The following is a 21,749-nucleotide window of genomic DNA, read 5'->3' as shown; positions in this document are numbered from 1 at the left end:
GTCCCCATCTTTACGACATACGAAAGAAACTGACAGCGATTGTTCATATTCTCTCCTTCCTCGGGGGAAAGTCCTGGGGCGCATCTGTACGCTCGATGCTTCAACTGTACCGTTCGAGGTTCCTGGGATACATGCGGTATAGCTTTCCCATTTTAAACAATATCAGAAAGACAAACCTTCAGACACTTCAAAGTGTTCAAGCGCAAGCTCTACGAATCTGCCTTGGGCTACCTAAATGTGCCTCAACGGCAGCCACTATTCTGGTCGCTGGGGAGCATCCTGTTACTTCATACATTGCTGTTGAAACCATGAGAACACACATTCGGCACCTCACGCGAGTTCCGAGTCATCATCTTGCAGCTCTTCCCGTACTCAGACCACATACTGCATTTGCAAATGTAATTCAAGCTCACCGTGCCTCTCTTCCTTCGCAGTTCGCCCACATATCAAGATCATGCTCACCCATATGGAGTCTCCATGAACCCCGGGTGCACCTATCTATTCCTGGAATTCATAAGAAATCTGATTTATCATTGCCTGCTCTCCAGCAACTGACACTGCATCATTTGAATTTTAACCATAAACACCGCATACATGTCTACACAGATGGCTCAGTGACTTCAACAAGCTCTGCTGGGTCTGTGGTGATACCGGCCAGGTCTATTTTAATGAAGGTGAGGACTACTTATCTCACCTCTTCAACTGGTGCAGAACTAGCTGCCCTACGGGCTGCAGTTCAGTTCATTAGTCAGGAATCTGCACATGACTGGACAGTTTTCACCGACTCTAAAGCAGCACTTCAAGGCCTGCAAACTGCACTACGCCGTGGGTCACACGAACAACTCGTTGCCGAAATCCGCAAGCTGTACCATGACGCCACATTGAAAGGACATGACATAATTTTCCACTGGCTGCCGGGCCACTGCGGCATTCATGGCAATCACCAGGCTGACGAAGCTGCCCGTTCTGCCCACAATGACGGAATTCCCGTTAATATCCCCGTAACGAGAGCTGACGCAGCGTGTGGGCTTCGTTCCTTGAGGCTGGAGCTCACACTTTCAGCGTGGAACTCTGGAGAGTTGTGCAACCGTGGCCTCAGGACATTGGACCCTGGACTGCGCCTCCGTATTCCGTGTAATGTCGCGCGTCGTGAAGCAACACTACTGTGTCGTCTGTGGCTCGGTGTTGCCTTCACAAATAAGTATGCTTTCAGGATCGCGATTGCCGACAGCCCTTCTTGTGTGAACTGCGCCTGTGATGAGACAATCACCCATATCTTGTGTGAGTGCCCTGCCTTTGTTGCCGAAAGACATAAGCTGCGATGTGCTCTGGACCGCCTGGACCCTCGCCCTTTCACAGAGGCCAAGATCCTCGGTCCGTGGCCACAACAGTCAACTGCCATCAAGGCTTACAAGGCACTCTTTCGCTTTTTGAGAGAGACTGCCTTGATTGACAGACTGTGACTAGTTACCGTTCCTTCTCTCTTTCCTCTTTAATTCCCCTCATTCCCTTCCCCTGTGCAGGGTAGCCAACCGGAATCCTTTCTCGTTAACATCCCGGCCTTTCCCTCTCTCTCTCTCTCTTACTCTCTCTCGCACGCTGCCTCTCGCCGCGAAGCTCCTTGCATACCCGCCGTTCTAGGTTACACGTAAGATCATCGGTGCCAGGAACCATCCAGTCAGAGAATTCCAAAACACCACAGAGCACTCAAAACTCTCTCTGCTCGCAGCTTGCACTAACAAACGGCAGCGACCGACGCCGCAATCGCTGTGTTGTAGCCACCGCACGGACCGATGAGTTCTCGCTGTGACCGAGGCGTTTGCAACGGGAGAACAATTACAGCCCTCATGCGGCTGATTATGATATTGTTGGCTGCAGGAGGCGCGAGATAGGGAAAATGGAAGGGAATGGGAGACGCTTTTACCTGGAAGGGGACGTAATCATGCTCATGACGAGATTATTATAGAAGAATGCTGCTACGATTTGTCCGTCTCACTGCCTGCCTAATCCTTGGGCTCTGGTAGCGATAGAGAAATTTACAAATTTTTTTGCAACTGCAGCGCAACACCTACAAGAGGTTCGAAAGCTTATATCCGTCAGAGTGGGGACAAAGCTAAAAATCTGGCGAAAAATATCTCGAGACACCGCTGAAATATGTGGAATAGCCTTGGGGCTTAAGGAAACCTCTTTTAGGATTGCAAAATAAGTACGCAGGCGTATTGCTGTGAATAATAAAGTTGAACAAAATAGCTTGAATAAAAGAACAGCATAGCCAGTTTTCCTCTCATTTTTGTCCCCCCAGTAGATTAGTCTTCTTGCAAAAACGACTTTAAGTACTCCTCATGATTTGGTTTTAAAAAATCTTTAAAAGCTATTTTTTCGCACCCTATATCTACCGAGCTTTCGTTTTCGCGTAGCTTCAGGGCTTTTCACTTCTCGCCAGGAAATGAACTGAAAGCGTTTGCTCATCATTCGAAATACATTCTTGCATTTGATATTTCCGATTGTATCAGTGGGAACGATATGAAATTAGTCATTTTGGCGGGTTTGCCATTTCATTTTTTTGTGCAACATTTAATTTCTACCGGTTTGCTCAAGGAATCTAACGGACATTTCACTGCAGAAACCTCCTCCTCGGCAAGCCAGGATTCTAAAAAAACACCGCGATTAACGTTGGTACAGCACGTTTACGACAAGTTATCTACTGCAAACTTTATTGGCCCCTCCGGGGCCAAGGGTAAATTTCTCTGTTGAGTACATCATGGAGATCCAAGAATGGTCCATGAAGGCTGTGTTATCCACATCAGCACCGCGGAACACGTGAGGCACTGTGTGTTTCCTGCACGCCTCACTCAGCGACCGACGACATTCACTGAGCACTGCTGTCTCGAAGTCCAGAGTTCGAGATCGCCGACGACCGCGTCGTGCAGGAGTGGTTGCCCAATCCTCGCGAGAGGCGCACTGATCATAAAGACGGCTGCTCATGCGGCGACACGGTCAGCAGCGCTTCGTGTCGCAGGCGGCGGCACAGCTTGTTGCTCGAGAAGAAGCAGTAGATGAGGGGGTTGGCAACGCTGTTCAGTGGAGCGAGGCTCTGGATGAAGGTCGCAACAGCAACGGCCGCCTGTGTCCGCGGCGTCACACCATATACCTGAAGGAGGTCGAACACGAAATACGGGCTCCAGCAGAGCACGAACGCTGCAAGAAAGATAATAGGAACTATTATTCGGAGTTAATAGTTAACGGAGTTAACAGAGTTAATCGCCTTAAGAAAAACCTTGCCATCCTGTAATGATCTTAGAATAGAAACAGTGAAGATTTTTTTCGGCCTTAGTATGGCAGCAGCTATAGGTATACATTTTGTGCTTTATAGTCAGCCGTGTAGTGGCCTACTGTGGTTCCTTGGAGTGTCGAACTGTTGTTTGCTGCTGAATATCCTACAGCTCTAGCTTTAAAGACCAAAGTTCTCAGCCTAAGTGTAGTAGTAGCAGGGCTTCCTGGGAGAATGCCGAAAATATCTCGCAAACTTCGGCGAATGAGACCGCTGAAGAAAGAGTTTTCCCAGCATCGAGTGAGTATGAGCACGTGCTTCATGCTACATCTTGTGAGGAGAATACTAGGAGACCTATTGTAACTTACAGTCTGCGCAACTGCTACCTTTCCTTGTCGTTTAAAAAAAAATATTCTTGCTGTTACTAGCGAGTGGATGGCTTAATTTACTTTTATTTTCGATAAAAAATAAAAAAATGACAATGAAACAACTTTTAGTCTGCATTAATATTATTTCAAGGAAACAATATACACCGGTAAGCCCCTGGCTTGAAGCCATTAATTCTAAAACGAGCAATTCTTGGCATCGGTATGTGGAGCAAAACCTAAAGGTCTTCCATTCATTTGACTAGAGAATGTTGTAAGCTCACGATTACGTTTTCGGTCACGATTACGTTTTCGGTCAGCCGCGGACGCCTGCTCAGGAAGTCTTGCGTCCGCAATGCAACATGTACGGCAGAAGTTGGTCCCACATATTTATATGCATTTTAGCACGCATGAAAGTGGAATCACGTCGCACTGGTACAGCGTCACTACACGGCCAATCCGCCGCTAGCAAATTACTAATACTCGACTGTGACGCCATACCAGCTGCGGTGTTGTAAAGGAGCAGCATTAAAGCTTAAAGATGAAAAAAAGTGGTAGGATTTCAAAACAGTTGAACCGAGTAGGGGTCCGAAAGCATGCGCTCATTCTTCGCCTCTTCTTTCGGGCATCAGCATGTGCACGCAACCGCGTTTCTCGGTCTTCATCTTCGCCCCCTCTCTCCCTTTGGCGAAAGCTGAAGCAAAGCCATCCTCCCATTGGTAACCGCTGGCGCGCCGCTTTTTCAAACTGAACGAACTTACCCGAGTTACTCGAAGGATTCACACCAGCATTTTGGTTTGGACCGCGTTAAGTAGTGCTTTAGCACGAAAAATGAGCGTTTTGCAATGAACCTTGCGCCGCTATTTGCAGCGCTTCATTCGCTTCCATTTGGTCCAATTCCATAGGTCGCTTCTTTTAGGTCACGTAGGAAATGGGGAATGACGTCACCTTGGTTACGGCAAAAACACGCCGACACGGCTGCTAGCTTGCAAAGACGCCTAACGCCCATGAGGTAGTGGCTTACAGGCGCCGGTGTCAACGCATGAAAAAGCATGACAATGCGTTTGATATTGCACTTTTATCATACCGGAGGCGTGTTAACGCAGACGTATACTGATTTAACGGGAGCCTTCTGCGCGTGCGCAGTAACATGGGTGACGCATGGCGAGGCCACTCGTGTGCACAGCCGGCGGCCGGTAAACCGGTATACGCCTGCGCCAATACGTCTCCGGTATGCTAAAAACTTCTATTCTAATCGGTATTCCTTCTGTCTCCAGAAAGAAACTGTGGCAAGGCTGGATGATGGGTTCGCTAAGGATGTTCCTGTAATAGTGCAGGACTTGATGCGATGCCAGCAGGGGTGGCTAGTGGCGGCACAGTACGTTGACCGGCCGTACCCGATTTCCCATCCCCTGTTATATTCATCATTAACGACGCCTCCACCAACTGGAACTGAAACGAAATGAATCATAATAAAATGGCACCTCAGATATATTAAAACACCGGCAACAATGACTCAATTAAGGCGGAAATCTGAAGGACACGCACCAAACACTATGATCAGCGTCATCTTCACAGTCTTGACCTTGGCTTTAGGAATGACGCCTCGGGAGCTTGTCCTCCTCGTGTCGTTCTCCATTCCCTGCACGCCTGCACATAAACACAGAGCACCTCGCATGCAGTAGATATTGGCCTAAGATACTGAATTCTGTGTCATTTATATCTGAGTGTTACAGAGAAACTGCCGGTGGAATTTTTTTTCTCCCAGGGGAGATACCACTCAGAAATTTGAAGTGGAATGATGGATGAAGACGCAGGTAATCAGAGGTAACTTCATCAAAGGTTCTGCTAGTTTTTTTTTACTTCTCGCTGCTTTATTTTTGATATGAGTGCCAAGTCGTGTAAATAGGTATCCCACTGACAAAGACGACTTCACAAATTTTGAGCGAGTTCCCAGAAAGAAATCTTAAAATTGTAATTTAATTTCGCGGTATCTGTTAAAATTATTTTTCATTGCCGCTAAACATTACTTTATAAAAATCTGCTTATGTAATTAAAGAATGCATGTTTAGTGGCACATCCTTCGACATGAAAACAAGTACGTTAAAAAATCGTAGCCACCTCACTAAAGTGCCAGAAATATTTCCATAAAAGCACGCATAAGCATTATGTGACAGCTACCGCATAAAATTTTCTTAGAAGAGGTCCCAGATTCCTTATCGCAGGTCTTTCCGTTGCCTGTCTTGAGTAAACAGGATGTTGTTCCACTCACAAATTAAGTTCTGAAGGAAAGCAACATTATACGCTATCAAGTTAGCTAGATGTCTAGCTGTCAGCAAGAAATAAAGAAAACATACATCCACCTTCCTTTATTACGCATAGTCAAAGAAAACTGCCACTATGTTATTACTTCTTGTTGCTTTGTGGAAACGTTAATGGTTCATGGCTGCCTAGCTTCCTATGCTGTATTCTATGGAAAGCTCCATACACTCGCTCATAACCGTTCCATTATACTTCAGCGTCCTGATAACAGCGGGGGTTAATTCAGTTGTGTCGGTTTTTATGTTCTTGACCCGCTGACGTTTTCATTGTTAGTATCCTTTAATCTGCTTGACTACAGCTCTCCCCGCTATGCAAACAATATTCTTGACTCGCGGCGCTCCGGGATGTGTTTACGCCCGCGGAGCCATTTGTATATGTTTATTCCTATCATGGATTGGATTTTTCTCTTCCGGCATCAAAGTCTCCTTCCTAGTTTCTCCACAGTCGGCCGCGATTGCTCGGCGCTCTTTCAGTTTCTTCGTCTTGAGAAGCAGCCTTCACGAAACTTTAATGTCAGCGTACGTTACGCCTGCTTGTATTATTACAAACGGGAACAGGGCTTCGCATAATGGAAGAGTGCTGGAGTCCGCAAAGAGATGAACGAACTGCGTAGCCTTGAAATGCGTATTTCAGTAAATACCTTGTCCTTCCTATCACTGCAGAATACGTCAACCATAGCGGTATTTGCTCACGTTGTCATGGTTGTAGCGGTTATTACTGAGGGGTTCCTTGTTGTCGTAACTTCTCTGTTTCGCAGACTGACTAAGAATGCTTTGAGATATTTATCAGTAACACTCAACGAAAGTGAAACTAAGTAACGCAAAAAAATATGATAAGTCTTCGCTGTAAGAAATATTGAAAACCGGATGTCTTGGATAGCTATAATGTAAAACACACTGACAGCAGCCCAAAGAGCTCAAATTCACAACGCAAAGCACTTGATTTATAAGCAAGGGTTGCCGATGTGCAACAGAAACAGTAGCCGGTGTTCAGACCTTTTTTTTTCGTTCGCGTGAAATCTACATATGATGCGATAAATCATCTCCAAAAAAAAAAACGCACCCACACACACTGGTTCGCAGTGCCGCAGTGATAGGCGAAATTATAAGAACAATAAATCGTTCAATTTAGTAAATGTAACAATGTTGCCTGTTGCCTTTGCTCCCATACTGCGTTAATGTCACACTGGCCCAGCACATTTCTATATGTGCTATTACAGGCGAAATGAAAGTGGTAAAATTAAGACGTATAGGAGAGAAAATTTAAAACGCGGGCATTATTATTTAAAAGATACTTCCATGCTAACCTTCAGCATGAGCACTTAACAATTCACAAACTATTCGAGAATGAGCTTTATTGAGCAAAATATTTGGCAGGAAAAAACTATCGATATAAAAGGTGCGCGTACAGCACTTGCAATTAAAAGAGCAAGAGAAGGATTTGGTTGATTTCATATGCCAGGTCAAAAAATTTGCACACACACCTATGAAACATGTAGTTAGAAAAGTTAAACGCCGCGAGTTTTTCTACAAATCATAGTGATATAAAATATAAGCGCGGATAACTTCTTTGAGAACCGTAAATGCCTTTCCTTTCTTGCAGCTGTCAACTAGAGGGACCCGCTATGGTTGCCATCATCGACTGTTACAGGACTGACCTCCTAGTACCTTGCTCCTCCTCCAGATGGTGTACACGATGACGCAGTAGCAGGCGGTGATCAGCAAAGCTGGCACGAAGAAGAGAGAGCAGGCGACTAGCGTCATGTAGATCTGCCACTGCCACAGCTGCAGCTCGATCCAGCACTGGAGACGGCCATGCACCACCGCCTCCCGGTTGAGGAAGACGGACGGTAGCGACATGGTGACGGACGTCGCCCACGCCAACGCCACCAGGCGGCGGGCACGTTTCCCTGCCACGACCGCGGGGATGTGGATCATAGTGAGAAATCACGTCGCTTCCAACACTGACAGCCAGCGTTCATTCGTACCGCGTTATGTGGGTTGTCACTGCAGTAAAAGAGCTAGCAGTAAACTAGTAGAAGCATAATTATGACTAGACAGAAAGCGAAAATTATTAACATCACTTGCTGGGCGTCTTGGTAAATCATGCTTACAATAACAAAGCGCAACTACAAACACGGACAAGTAAGGAAACACCACAAAGCGATTTGTGGTGTTTCCTTACTTGTCCGTGGTTGTTATTGTAAGAAAAGTATTGCAGGGAAGCTTGAAATCTGCTTCTTCTGAAGTTTCGGGCACCTGCAAAACAATTAAACAAAGATCATCTGGCTTCAAAAGGCTGAGGCGGGGGAGAAATTCATCTGTAACCGAGTGTGAGCTTCAGCCTCCAATGCCAAGAAACAAAATTGAACGTACTCAGCTGACATTCTTGGGAAGCGGGCATAGGGGACCATGATGGTGAATACAGTTTAGGAGATATTCTTAGAAAGAAGGAATCTGTAAGGAATGTTGCATAAATATTGCCCAAGTAACAAAGGCATGTCCTTTATGCAAGTGAATGACATCTCCTAAAAACTCCACAAACCAAGAAACAAATAATATGCACACGCCTGCTTTTCTGTGCGACATCCAGGCACGCTCGGAGCATCATCGACGGTCGAAACGGTCGTTAAGGTACCTAGCAGCTGAATATTGGCGCAATAAAGGTTATGAACTTTGTTTTAAGAAATACTTCTTTAAAGTGGATTTAACACATTTAGGATCAAAACACAGTGACAGCGCGTCTTAAATTCGACGAATTTAAAGATGGAAGAAACGTTACAGGGATTGGTGAATTAAGAGCATAAGATGTGCCGGAGATAGGCGAAGATATATCAACTGAGGGCCATACAAGGGCGAACAAATATGTTTAAAACTTTTTGCTGGCAAGCTATGGCACACCGGACCATTTAGCTAAAGTTATCCTCTTTCAAAATGGAGAATGAAGCTGCAAGCAACTTCAGCGGCATCTATGTGATGACTGTGCTTATCATAAATTAAAAGCTGTTCAGTTATCCTGCCTAAATGTGGGGCTCTAAACTTGCGCTACGTGACTACTAGTGCAAAGTCTTTCGAAGCAGGATGGTTATTCCGAAAGGGATACTAAAGGAAGACGTTTTTTATGATGGTGTAGACGTAAAACTGAACATTTCGACAGAATAGCCGGTCTGGTTAAATTTTATACTGTATTTTTATTCAGAGACATTAACCTTCTAATTTAAAAATTCTCTCATTTCGCAGACGGCTTGGTTCTTTATACATGGTTGACAGGGGCTCGTATGCTTGTATCTTTAAGTATATGGTTGGGAGGAAAGAATCTTTCGCTATGAAAGCGGTGAAAAAGCTAGGGGGTCCGGGTAGCGTGAGGGATTGACTTGGTGTCTACGGCTGTGAGTCATGGTGCTACATGTCCCAGATTTGGTGTCCGCGGCTCTGAGTCATGGTACCAGGTGTCCCAGATTTGGTGTCCGCGGCTGTGAGTCATGGTCCCAAGCGTCCTAGACTTGGTGTTTGTTATTGTGAGTCATGGTCCCAGGGGTCCCAGACTTGGTGTCTGCGACTGTGAGTCATGGTCTCAGGCGTCCCAAGCTGTACGGAGATGTCTGCTGGCGTAGCTTCTACTTTGTTTAGCTTTTTATTGTGCTAGCAGCAAGGCTGCCTTTCCAAAAAAACTCCAAGAAAAATTTTGCTGTCACTTCGTCGCGCTTGGCTTTTGCACCCGTGGCGGCGCGAAGAGATGAGCTTCGATGGTCATTGCGCGAAAGCACTACGCAACCGCCGCAGCCAATGACGTCTCATGTATAACAGTTACGCTGTCGTGCTGTGCATTGTACGTTATAATCTTGATCAATTTTCAAGTCTGCGCACACGCTTTTGCTGTTCCCTCTTCAGGGGCGTTCAGCGGTCCAAATGTTATATAGTGCGCAATGACAGGTCCCCAATCCGCGTCTTCGGCCATCTTTGCCTGAAACCTGCCCTAGGAACCCCAGCCTCGAGCAAAAAAACGAAATGAAACTGACATGCTAGTGCACATATTTTGAATTTGGCGAAGTTAGCTAAATCTATTGTATTTTCCTGACGATTTTTAAATTAAAACATTGTGGCGGAAGCTGTCATAAGGTTTGCTATAAAATATAAACACTGTGAGCTAGTAACTCACATCATGCCAACGGCACCGAGATATAGTTATGGCTAAACTGGCTAAGACGGGGAATGCCATCTTTAATAATGAGAATGAGAGATGGAATGCGATCTTAATAGTTAGAATGAGAACGGGCTTCATTTAAAAAATGTTCCAAGGATGTCAACATGTGCACGGGGAACGTTAAACATGGAGTCAAAAGTTCTACCGTACCGTCTGAGCCAAAGGTAAACACGCTGGCGCGACCACGCAAAATTCGAGTTCGCGGTGGAACGAAAAGGATGCAGCCACCAGCCTTCGTCAGCTATTAGGATGCCCTGCATGACATATCCTGCACTTCGGCTGTCCTCCTTCGCATTACAATAAATTTACTGGCACCACGACAAGCGCAAAGGGCCACCGTATTAAATTCGGCAAAGGCTGGTGATATACTGCGCACCACAAAGATAGACAATGCTCACATGACTGATGGAGAGCATTACAAAAGAAAGGGCATGCTTGATGACCATGTCTCGAGTGCATTCATCGGCTGTTCGGGCATTCTTTTTTCCGGGAACAACATGCTTGTTTTTCAATAAGAGATTGCTCCATTCTAACAAGTGAACGGTCGGACGTATACTTTGTAGTCTTCCGGATGGCATAGAATGCCAGAAACTATCATATTCTCTATGAACACCTAGAATGGGGAGCTGAAGACGTTTTTGTAGACACTATGTTGCATTGCACTGTAAAGTTCGAATAAAGTACATCGTGTTGACTACCGCGGCCTTAGATTTTTTTGGCATTCCACAGCAGCTTTCCCGAAATAAAGGCCACATTTTGGCAATGCAGCACCTTTTCTACCATTAAGAGAACATTCTAGATTACTGCTGTTACAATGTTATGAGCTGATACGTAGCATTCGCCTCGTTTTTTTGGCTACACGAAACCATGGGCAAGTGGTAGGCACCTCTTACCAAAGTGCCGTGAGTGAACTTCAAAACATGCATGAAGAAATCTTCTAAGCGTTCTCTGAACGTAATGTATTGATAGTGGAAGCAATGTCCAGGCCTTAGGCTGAATGTCTGTCAAAGAGGCACATGCACATCTTGAAACCAGAGTTGAACATGTCCAACATTCTGGGCCAAAAATTTGAAAATTAGAAAATTGGAAGACACTGTTACTGAAATATTGATAGTAATGGTACATTTTTCTGATATATAGCAAAATATTTCTTTCGAAGTGTTTCTATTAATCGCATAGAACAGTTAATTATGCAATAGAAGAACAAATGGGGTGGGCTTTTGACAATAGCAAAATCACAGAGAAAAAAAATCAGGACTGGCGTCGGCTGATCTGCGGATATATTGACTTTTATAGTGAAATCTTACATTACATGAAAAATTTGCGCTCAAAAATGCTTTTGTCCGAAATTTTTTCCGAGCTTCCAGTTTCCCACATACCGGTTTGCTGAAAATACAGTGTCGATAGAGATACTCACAACTTCCGGAAAAATTCATGGGCCTGGTGATGGCGTCGAATCGGTCGATGCTCAAGGCCACCAGGACATATGTGGACGAGTAGGTCACCAGCACCTGCTCAGAGCGGAGATTGCAGGTGAAGAATTCTCGCCTGATAACGTTATGAGAATTGGCAATAACGCTTACTGTAAAGTCGCTCATTTTCCAAGGCCCTTTGGAATGTCTAGAAGAGAATCATAGCATTCCGATATTGAAAAAGATATCAAGATGTTATTTCAGTCCGCTTCATTAACTGCATCGGACATTGGACAAGCTTGCTTCAGCACTCAACAGGTAAGCATGTTTCCTAACCCGGCGCAAGAAAATTTATAACAATGCGTTTAGTAAAGTGCATGACCAATGAAGGTGTAACTCACTCATATCTCGCTAAGTCTGCACGCTACGTACACTACTGGAAATTAACATAAACATCAGCGGCTACTTAATGAATTGGCTTCCTTAACTCAGGAGAAAGTTTAGCACTTCGATAACTAAGAATGGTGATAATTATGTAAGTACACGTTTCCGTTAACAAAGAAAGGAAGGTTCCTGTAGAATTTAAAGTAAGCATCTCATCATGAAAACATTTCAAAGCTGTCTACGAAGAAATATTTTCGCAGATACGTTTGCACGCTGAAAAAAAAAACCCTTAGAAAATTGTTCGGAAATAATGAGTAGATGCGCTTCCACGTGTCATTGCTTGAAAGACATATCACAGACACTGTTTCATGGGCCCCTACGAACCATCAATCGTAAGTGCAAGCGAGCGTGCACAACAGTCATATTTGAAGGCTTTGGTAGCTGTCATCAACATGCAAAAGACAGAGCGATAGAGAATTTTTTTTTTCTGTTCACAGAAGATCACAATAGCACCGCAAAATACCTCTTTAGTAGTGATTTGTCAGTAAGCCTCCAAAAGTAGCGATTAATCAACCTAGAAGCCTAGAGCATATGTTTCTGCCTACCGTTTCTCGACTTCCAGATCGATTTAAATGCCTCAAATTATTGGAAAGAAAAATTCTTAGTTAAAAAAAATTCGTTAAAGAAAATTCGGACCAGGACGAATTTTTCTTTAACTATGAAGTTTCTGTGAAAGCTGTATAGCTTTCCTTTGTAGCCGTAAGGCTGCGCTCGGGTGGATGTCAATGAGTAATTACTCCCTTATTACAAATCTACTCCACCTTGGGGGATTCCCCTAAACATTTGACCAACACTGTTCCCACTTCGAGTTATTGATCAATTCGCTCTCGCCCTACCATAAGCTTGCCGTCCCGGTTAGCTCAATTGGTAGAGCGACTGCTCCGGTGTAGCGGTGGTCCCCGGACAAGGACGAATTTTTCTTTAACTACGAAGTTTCTGTGAAAGCTGTATAGCTTTCCTTTGTAGCCGTAAGGCTCAGCTCGGGTGGATGTCAATGAGTAATTACTCCCTTATTAAAAAAAAAGGCCAAAAACCTGAGCGGAACTTAAAGTAAAAGAGTCTAAGAAAGACATGCGGCGTCCAGCTGTTGTTCCCTACGAGCACAATATTTCACACCGGCTGGAAAAGATCGATGAAAAATTCTATATCCGAGTGGTCTTCCCAGCATCCGCCAAAATGAGAGCGCTCTGCAAAAAGATCAACCTGCATAATGAGCAGTACAAGAAAAAAGGACGCGGGGATGGCGTCAAGCACTAGGCTACATTTCCCAACTCTGTGCGAGGCGTCATCTACAAGACCCAACTGTCATGAAAAGCGACATACGCGGGAGAGAGAGGCAGATGCCTAATTGAGAGGTTGCACCACGGCAAGTGTGCGTGTGAAGATACAGCACACCCTGGCATCCTAGCGACGCATAATATAAACTGCCACTTGAAACATAAAAATAAAAAGCGAGCACTTTCACGCTTTGAAAAAGAAGTGTAATGAAAAACTTGAAAACAGGAAAGTCAGAAAAATAATTCAACCTTTTTTCCGTGATGCCTATGAAGCTTCATAACGTGCGGGTGTGACCTAGTTGGTAGTCCATTCATTACAGCAAAGCGCGCTGAAAACGACGAAGACAAAGACGCAAAAATACAGTTACAAGTGACAACTCAATTCAGTGACAACTCAAGTGAAAACAAGTGACAACTGAATTTCATTCTAACAACTGGTGCAATGAACTTCATAGGGAGGGAAACAGTAAAAAAGAAAGAGAGACTAACTGGTTGCAAACACTAAGCCAAAAGTTACGTTGTCCAGCGGCTATGGCGAAAATACCGAATCTCCTCTGGAAATAGCGGCTGATGCCCTGCTTACGCAGCCACAGCCAGTTTCATATACCTGCAGTGCCTCCAGTTTTTCTCGTCTTCGATGGCGGTGGCCGCTGTACTCAAGATTTCGAGAGAAGTATAGTTATTCACAGCTATCCTACGAATATAACGCAAGAAATACTGGAAAGGCTGGTGGCAGATAGGACAGGCAGTGACTACGTAAGCACGCCACCAGTCAGTCTTTCGGAAAAGGAGGTTCGATATCTATGCGCGAACCACGCAAGAAGTTTTTTGGTTTCGCGTTGTGAAGTATTTGCTTTTTCTTCGTTTTCACTTCTTTTTCTTCTTTATCATGCTCCTATATATTTCGGCCAATAGTTGGAATAAAATTCAGTCAGAAATTAGCGCTTGTCTCTGTCTTTTCTCGAATGGGTCTTCGTCGTTTTCTGCACACTTTGTTGACAAAAATTGGTTGGTTTATTTGTCTATTAGGGTTAACGTCCCAAATCGACTGATGCTATGTTGGACGCCGTAGTGGAGGGCTCCGGAAATTTCGACCACCTGGGGTTCTTCAACGTGCACTGACATCGAACAGTGCACGGGCCCTTAGAATTTCGCCTCCATCGAAATACGACCGTCGCTGTCGGATCGAACCCGCGTCTTTCGGGCCAGCAGCCAAGCGCCGTAACCACTGAGCCACCGCGGCGGGGCTGTTGCCAAAAATTCCTATGATGGAAGACGAATACGTGAGCAGCCCATCTATCTCTGTGATCCAGAAAAAATTGTTCTGTCTGCACTGAAACAGCAACGACAACAAATCATTCCCAACACTCACGCACGTGATTTCCGGCAGAAAATTGTATAGTGTGTCTGCCCTCTTACTGCCTAAAGCCTTTCCTCGCTGAAAGATAAATTGTTACAAGTAAGCGCTCCTCCCATTTTGTCTTCTAAGTGACTTGACAAATCATAATATTTGGCACGGTCTGATTGAACAGCACACAGCGCGCCGCATTTTAACGCTGATCTAAACTCCAGGGACCCTAAAGATATAATCCACTACATTTATTGTGGTATACACACAGATCTTTTTTGTGGACATGAACGCACACCAGTGTTGCAAGAAAGGTTTTTATCCTCAGTGAACTCAGGACACAATGAGGATCCTGGGAAGTTTCAGCGATTGCCCGCAGCCCCTTAAGTATAGTGCAAATATAGCGCCCTATTGAGACATTACTTATTAGGCGTTCGTAAAAAATTCTGCGTGTAGTGAGTTCTCGTAACATGAAAAAATATATGGAAGTCCACAGCTTTTCAGGTATTTTCCCAATCATTCCGTTAGGATCTGAAATGTTCGTTATGTTATTTTAAAATAATATGAATGAAGTAACAAGGGGTTCATTTGAATTTATGCATGGTTGCTGTCCGCGTAGCTTTCATAGATTCCGTGTGTTTCTTAGGGTTTCCCTATCAGCCACAATTACAACAGATGAAACTGTGGAACTGGTATAGTATGGTGCACTTCACTTGGGCGTGGGCGCCCCGTTTGCGAATGAAAGCGTTCAAGTAATCACGAGAAAAAATTGCTGTCACTCCTGTCCCTCGCACACCAGACCGCTGCCGTGATTACTGCGCTTTGCCGCTCCACATCACTTAATTCAGGGTGCGCTGAAGCATTAATGCTGAGCTGAAGGTGGGTTGGGGTATTCTGCGTGCTCACTCGGAGCCTGTATAAAGAGTAATGTGATGCCGAATGACCTCGACTTACTGGATGCTTTGACAGAGTACCGCATTCCACGCCTCCGAATTTGGAATGCATATGACTTCCGCGATCTAGTGTTTCCAATGCGACAATCACCTTTTTGATTCCGTGCTTGTTCGCGGTCGCATCCTCGTCAACTTAGGTGATAATTCAAAAGACTACGCAGATGGCACCGCTGAATTCGACAATGTATACTACTAACACTTATCACATGCAGGAAGTGAGAATATTCGAACTTCGTTTAAGTAGCATCTTGTGCACTTATAAAATCCGAGAGGACAACTGAGAGGCATTAAATGGGCACCGCTGTGTGGATTTTTCTTCTAAGGGCTCATTTAAGCTGTTCTCGCAGCACTGGGCTGTGAAAGCCACACACCCTCCACACCAATTACCACGCCAGAAACATAAGCAGTGCTCTTAACTGTTTTCCACTGACTCTACAATGGACTAAGGACATCTATATTAAGACGGCGTGCTATTATTTGACGTTCCCGCCATTCTAATCGCTCTTGCTCGCACACTTTCTGTCTCACCGGCGTCAGCGTCAGCACCGACGTGTAGCATCCCACGGCTAGAAGTATATTTATTTTCTTTCCGAAAAGGGACAAAACTTCACAACACTCGCAAATTTTACACCTTGTACAAATAGCTTCCAAATTAGTTGAATAATTTGCAGAACGTAAACCAGACACCGTGCAGGACAGGCACATATCTGTCTTTCTTATTCGTGTGTTTCTTTTCGGCGCAACCTCTTTGCTAACTTTTCAGAAGCAACTCGACAATCAACGTTCCATTTTTATTAAATTAAAGGTCGACGTCAAAAATTTTTGCAACCTGAGACGGAAAACAATGAAAAACTTTGCGCTTTCTACATACGTGCAGAGTAAGCTCTTATACGATTCTGTTTGTCACTTATGCGCTGTAATCTTTATTTTTATAAATTACAGAGGGTGGTTCATTTTCATGATTTCAGCGACATCGCTCTCAAATCAGACTTGATAAAGTGCCTCACCTGTGCGAATTTCACCAGCTTGCAGCCAATGTTCCCGCCGTGCCAGTCGACAGTGGTCTTCCAAATAATGTCCGTAAGCACGCTGACCAGTCCTACACCGAGGTCTAATTGAGAAAACGCAGGAAAATGGTAACAGTGCGTAAGCAGTGGGACTTTAACGCCGGCTGCAGCATCCCACAGAGACACTAGCTAAATTTATATACGTGTAAGCCAGAGGCGATAATGTTTCCTTAAAATGGTCTTTTTATATGTCACGCGTCAGCTCTTCCTTCCCTTAAGTGCGCTGTATCACTCTATGGCCTGAAGTAAAGCGCCTACTAGGCGCGTTACACTTTTAAACATTTAAAATATGTGCATCTGAACACTTGGTTTTCTAATTTCTTTTACAGACCGTGTATGCTGGCAAACACATTTTGCATTTCTTGCTGCTTCCCTGGGGATTTCTAGTTGCTATAACACCAGTATTTCAAGGCCGTTCTTCCATAATCGAGAATGAGCTATAAGCCACCGCTCACCCTGACACGTTACGTACGCACTGGAAGCTTGCCTAACACGTGACCTACATCGTATCTAGAGATGCACCTTTTGGTCTCCAGACGCAGCAGAAGACACCGGAAATAAAAGGCGAGCAACAACACGAGAAAAGTAGAGCTGCAAGTATGGTGGAATTTGAGTGTCTTAGACATTGGTGTATAGCATATGAAGGTTGGTCCTAATCTTCTGTCTCGTTTTACTCCAAACTGAATTTATTTCCATTACTTCTTCCGCTAGAAATTATTTGTCCCTGTGCAAAGTGTTTTATTCAACCTTCGTGCACTTATACCCCATATATCTAGCTGTACAACGAACGATGATCAAAAGTAGTCTATACGAAAACGATTGTTATTTATCATTCACCTATTACATAATGACAATTGATAAACATAAAAAAAATATTCTTCATTCGTTCAGGCTATTTGAATTGGATAAAACAACATTCTTCTGAGGACAAACGACTTATTTTCGACATCTATCATCTTTACAAAATTTTGAACGAAATTGCCCTCATACTTTAAAAACACTCGATTTGTTCAAAGAATTACACGAGCATATGCGGGATAATGTACGCGGCTTAAGTAATTTAGATTTTTCTCTGAAATTACCTTCGTCCTTTCCCCGAAGGAAACAATAACTTCGTTGGTACGCGATCATTTTCACCGTTGACCGAATGCCACCGGTGCAAAAAAAGAGCTTGATTTCACTCGTCTAGAACCGTATTTTGTATTCTTGAGAGAGCGAGTGCTGCATAACGTGAAATTGCTTCATGTGTTCGGCTGGACCTTAATGAATATTCTGCTTTTGTAAAGAGCATTCAGGCACCCGCAATCACGTTATTTCTTGTTAATGAGATATAACCCATCTCCCGCATAGCCTCGTGTAATTCACGAATTAAAGTACTCGTAAAACAAGCACTCTTTTTACTCAACTTTTTGTTCTCGCCTAGCTCCACACTTCCAATTAACGTAAACAACTCGAGTGATTTTTACTCAATTTTTTGTTCTTGCCTAGCTTCACCCTTTCAAAATATCGTAAACAACTAGAAAGATTTCTACTCAATTTTTTTTGTTGTCGCCTAGCTCCACGCTGAAATTACTGCAAACTAGAGTGATGCTGTCCTACCTGCGATGGCCAGATGCATGATGAAAAAGTTCATACGCGACTTGCGTCCCTTGGGCAGCGCTGCCAGCACTGCACTGTTCCCAAGTACAATGCACGCGAACAGAATCCACAGGAATGTCAGCGTTTCGACCTGCGGGAAGTGAAAAAAATACATGCTCTTTTAATAACCGAGCCCACCATCGCGCAGGTTCGATCACGAGGCATAATTGCCGCTGTTCTCTCGTGCGTAAACAATAGTGGATAATTAATCACGTTCCTGAAAGTCTTTGAAGCCGATGAATCGGGCAACCCGGTCGTAAGAAAAGCGAAAGAAAAAAGTCATAGAAGCAATGCAAATGAGGAAAGTGGCAAATGGGAATCATGTGAACATGGATTCTGTTGGAACGACGCGGGTCAAATTGTGGCCAAGACGCCAACCTCACCTGCACCTCAATAGTTCAGGTTCTCGAGCATAGCGCTGGCATGATAAAGTGCTTGTATTATCTTAATTCATGTGAAGGCAGATATGCTGGAAGTTAAAAATTGCACAAGGATAAATATACTGTTTCTTATCTGCAAACTATTTTCTTAGGTGATCCTAAAAGATTCAGAGCAAGTGTCGACTTCAAACTCCTAAATACTGGGCTGACTTTCAGGATAAGAAGTCTACTATAAATGTCACAGACACCATCACTCAGACATGGGCCACTCCACATCAAACGTCTCACATGTTGGGCTAGATGCGGCGCTTGGCTGTCTCTAATATTAAAATAAAAATTAAGGAAACTTACTTCAAACCACAAGCTTACTTCAAAGTTCGTAGTCTAAGCCTAAGTTATTTTTTTTTTAAATATTCATGCTCAAGGAGAGTGCAGTTCGAGCACTTCAAAAAGGCGTAAAACAATACAGCCCTCAATAAATCATAAGAAATCAAAATTTAAAAAAGCATACCAGAAAATTTTAACTCAAATTTGTATGGATTCGAGCTTTTTATGTGTTTGTGGTCATGTGGTTTTTAGATGCATAATTTTTTAGAACATAAATGAAATATTAAATATAGTACCGTTCTGCAATTTTTTTCATAATATCTTCCTCTCGGGATTAGAAAAGAGCCGTTCTCCTTTCCTGCATGTCTGTTGCCTGTAAACAATGTCACAACTAGTGAAACTGAATACCTAGCGATAAAAAAATATACAGAAGGTTCAGGCAATTTTGGTTGGACCTATATACACTCGTTTATTTCACCTCGGAGTGGTCCAAGGCAAGACATAATAGCTGGTATAGTAGAACAGTTTCTCTCCGCGCATTTCTGAAATTTTATTCAAATTGATTGTTGATTAAAGCGACAAAATCTTTTCTTTCTCTCCGCGCATTTCTGAAATTTTATTCAAATTGATTGTTGATTAAAGCGACAAAATCTTTTCTAAGTTGAGCTTTAGCGCCATGAGTTGCTTCGTCTCTAAACGTTTCTTTCCAGAGAGCATGGCCCCATCGAGAGTGTGGTTAGAAAAAATGGAGTGTCTGCGCCGATTTGCGGGAAACACCGCGGTGGCGTAGGGACTCAGCACACTGCCTTGCGACTTCCGCAGCTACCCCCGCCGCAAAACATATATATATACAGAACTACAAATCTGTGTGCTTCGCGCTATGAAGGTAGCGTACAGCAGCAACTAAAGTCAAAAAGAACTGCCCAGAGTTCTCGATATTTCCAGTACTGCATCTTTTGACTTCCTGGAATGTCGCATCCGATCAGTGTTGTCTGGCTTAGCCTTAGCTGTTGACCGAAGGACTTCTGTTTTGAGAATGGTTGTTTGCCAACGCCAAGCTGTTGTCTCAAAAAGAGAGCACGTCGCGGGTATTCTGGTAGGCCAGTGCCTCTCTTGTAGTTTTCTAGCATCATTGTCCCCTTAGTTCCGTATATCCGTAGATGTACTTTTCTTCGTGTTTTAAAATTTTGTGCGCTTTCGGCCCCGACCGACACTGTCGCTTCAGCCCGAACACCTTTCTTCAGAACAGTATGGCAGTGATGAAAGACAGGATGCCTTCGGTGGGTTCAGCGAAGGCGTTTCTCACTTGTTGCAGCCGCTAATTTGGTGAATGCTTAATAGCAACCGCTAGCCGTATGATTCGAGAGGGAGAAGTGAATACTTTAAATCACTGTGCTTTGAAAACTTTGTGAATGACTCGTGGCTTTTGAAGAACTAAAGCGCGAATAACAGAAGAATATCACTTACGTTAGGACATTCGGAGCTTCTTTATGGGAGCCCCATAGTTTTCTTGTTTTCAACGCTATAATAAAAGCAACGAGAAAACTGCACTCCTCGGCTTTGCAAGAATTGAAGCATTGGACGCAGTACTTGAAGGAAAGAGGCAACGCAACAAGTGCGTGCAGTTTTGCACATCAGAACATTGTCAGTCCTTAGTGTTACGTGCGGAAAACCATTCTTTGATCAAAAAGCCCATAGGAAATGGCAGTGCAGAGAGTAAAAAATTAACAAACTAGTCAGTTGTCACACACGAAAATAGTCGCAAAATATAGGGGCTACTCATACGTTTTCAAATACTTCACACGTCGCGGACAGCGTTTCAGAACCGTATGGTGCTCCGTACCAGTGAAAGTGAAGTCTTTAATGGGAGACCTATGTTTGAGGAGGATTGTTCACTTTTGCCTCCCCGTAACCATCGGGAACCAATAAAGGGAGCCTCGTGTGAGGATTATGGCAGCGCGCTTTCATGGTCCAACAGCGCGAAGTTCAGAGTGGCAGGACAATGACCGGTATAGAAGAATCCGTGGAAACGGGCAGCATTTGGCAGCGATGGTTCTCCTCCAGGCAAATCCAGGCAAAAAGCAGGGAAGTTGCAGTCGATCAGAAGCAACCTGCGCCTGGGTGGACACATTGATTCCTCGCCGCCGAGGGAGCGCACAGCTTGCGGCGGAATACATTAGCATACTTTCGCAGCGAATCCCCCAGGCTTTATTGGAGAATCCATGCGAGTGTATTGCCCAAGCTGCATAATATCATTTATTGTTTGGAATCATTATTTTTTATTTCGGAAGAGAACGGCAAGCCATGACCTAGTTGTCTGGTCGGCCGCTTGCACTGTGGGCGGTGGTTGAATGCCCTAACACGAGGCCACTGAAGCGGTGTGCTTGAGGTAGAGCATCCACCTCATACTGGGGAAGTTCTGGGTTCGATCTCCGGTGTCGCCAGGTGCCCGCCGTTTTCTCATAAGAGGAAACTTTCCCCGGTCTCGTCAGCGGCTCTTCTGGGGTGCAATGCTTAGAATAGATTACCCAGCCCTCTCTCGATGGAAAATCTATCCGCGAGTACCGAAATCGGCCTTATGCGGTAAAACCCATTGCGGCCCTTTCTTTTATGACTGCTGCTGATGCTGCTCAGAGCCAATGCATCAATGTTTGTCGAGAGTTGTGCTTCTGTCACGTAAGGCACCTCTACTGTCGCTGGCGCTTTTTTAAATAACTCTAAACTGTGAAGTGTGCCGCTGCC

At 44.3% G+C, this 21,749-nt stretch overlaps 1 protein-coding gene across 1 annotated transcript in view; it reads right to left on the bottom strand.

Annotated features, from left to right (window-relative positions):
- Nucleotides 1–2,965: 2,965 nt before the first annotated feature.
- LOC149346314 (cardioacceleratory peptide receptor-like) overlaps nucleotides 2,966–21,749 on the bottom strand; it is a 67,508-nt gene continuing 48,724 nt past the window's right edge. The window contains exons 2-7 of the mRNA XM_089585376.1: nucleotides 18,262–18,391; nucleotides 16,603–16,706; nucleotides 11,579–11,672; nucleotides 7,616–7,867; nucleotides 5,185–5,286; nucleotides 2,966–3,198 (exon numbers count right to left, since the gene is read on the bottom strand). Of these exons, the coding sequence (XP_089441502.1) occupies nucleotides 2,966–3,198; nucleotides 5,185–5,286; nucleotides 7,616–7,867; nucleotides 11,579–11,672; nucleotides 16,603–16,706; nucleotides 18,262–18,391 (915 nt within the window). The remainder of the gene's footprint in view (nucleotides 3,199–5,184; nucleotides 5,287–7,615; nucleotides 7,868–11,578; nucleotides 11,673–16,602; nucleotides 16,707–18,261; nucleotides 18,392–21,749) is intronic.

This window comes from Amblyomma mixtum, chromosome 4 (genome assembly GCF_055824585.1).
Source record: "Amblyomma mixtum isolate Tamu chromosome 4, ASM5582458v1, whole genome shotgun sequence".
NCBI lineage: Eukaryota > Metazoa > Arthropoda > Arachnida > Ixodida > Ixodidae > Amblyomma > Amblyomma mixtum.
The sequence above is the reverse complement of the archived record's forward strand: the minus strand, read 5'-3'. Positions and strand labels throughout refer to the sequence as shown.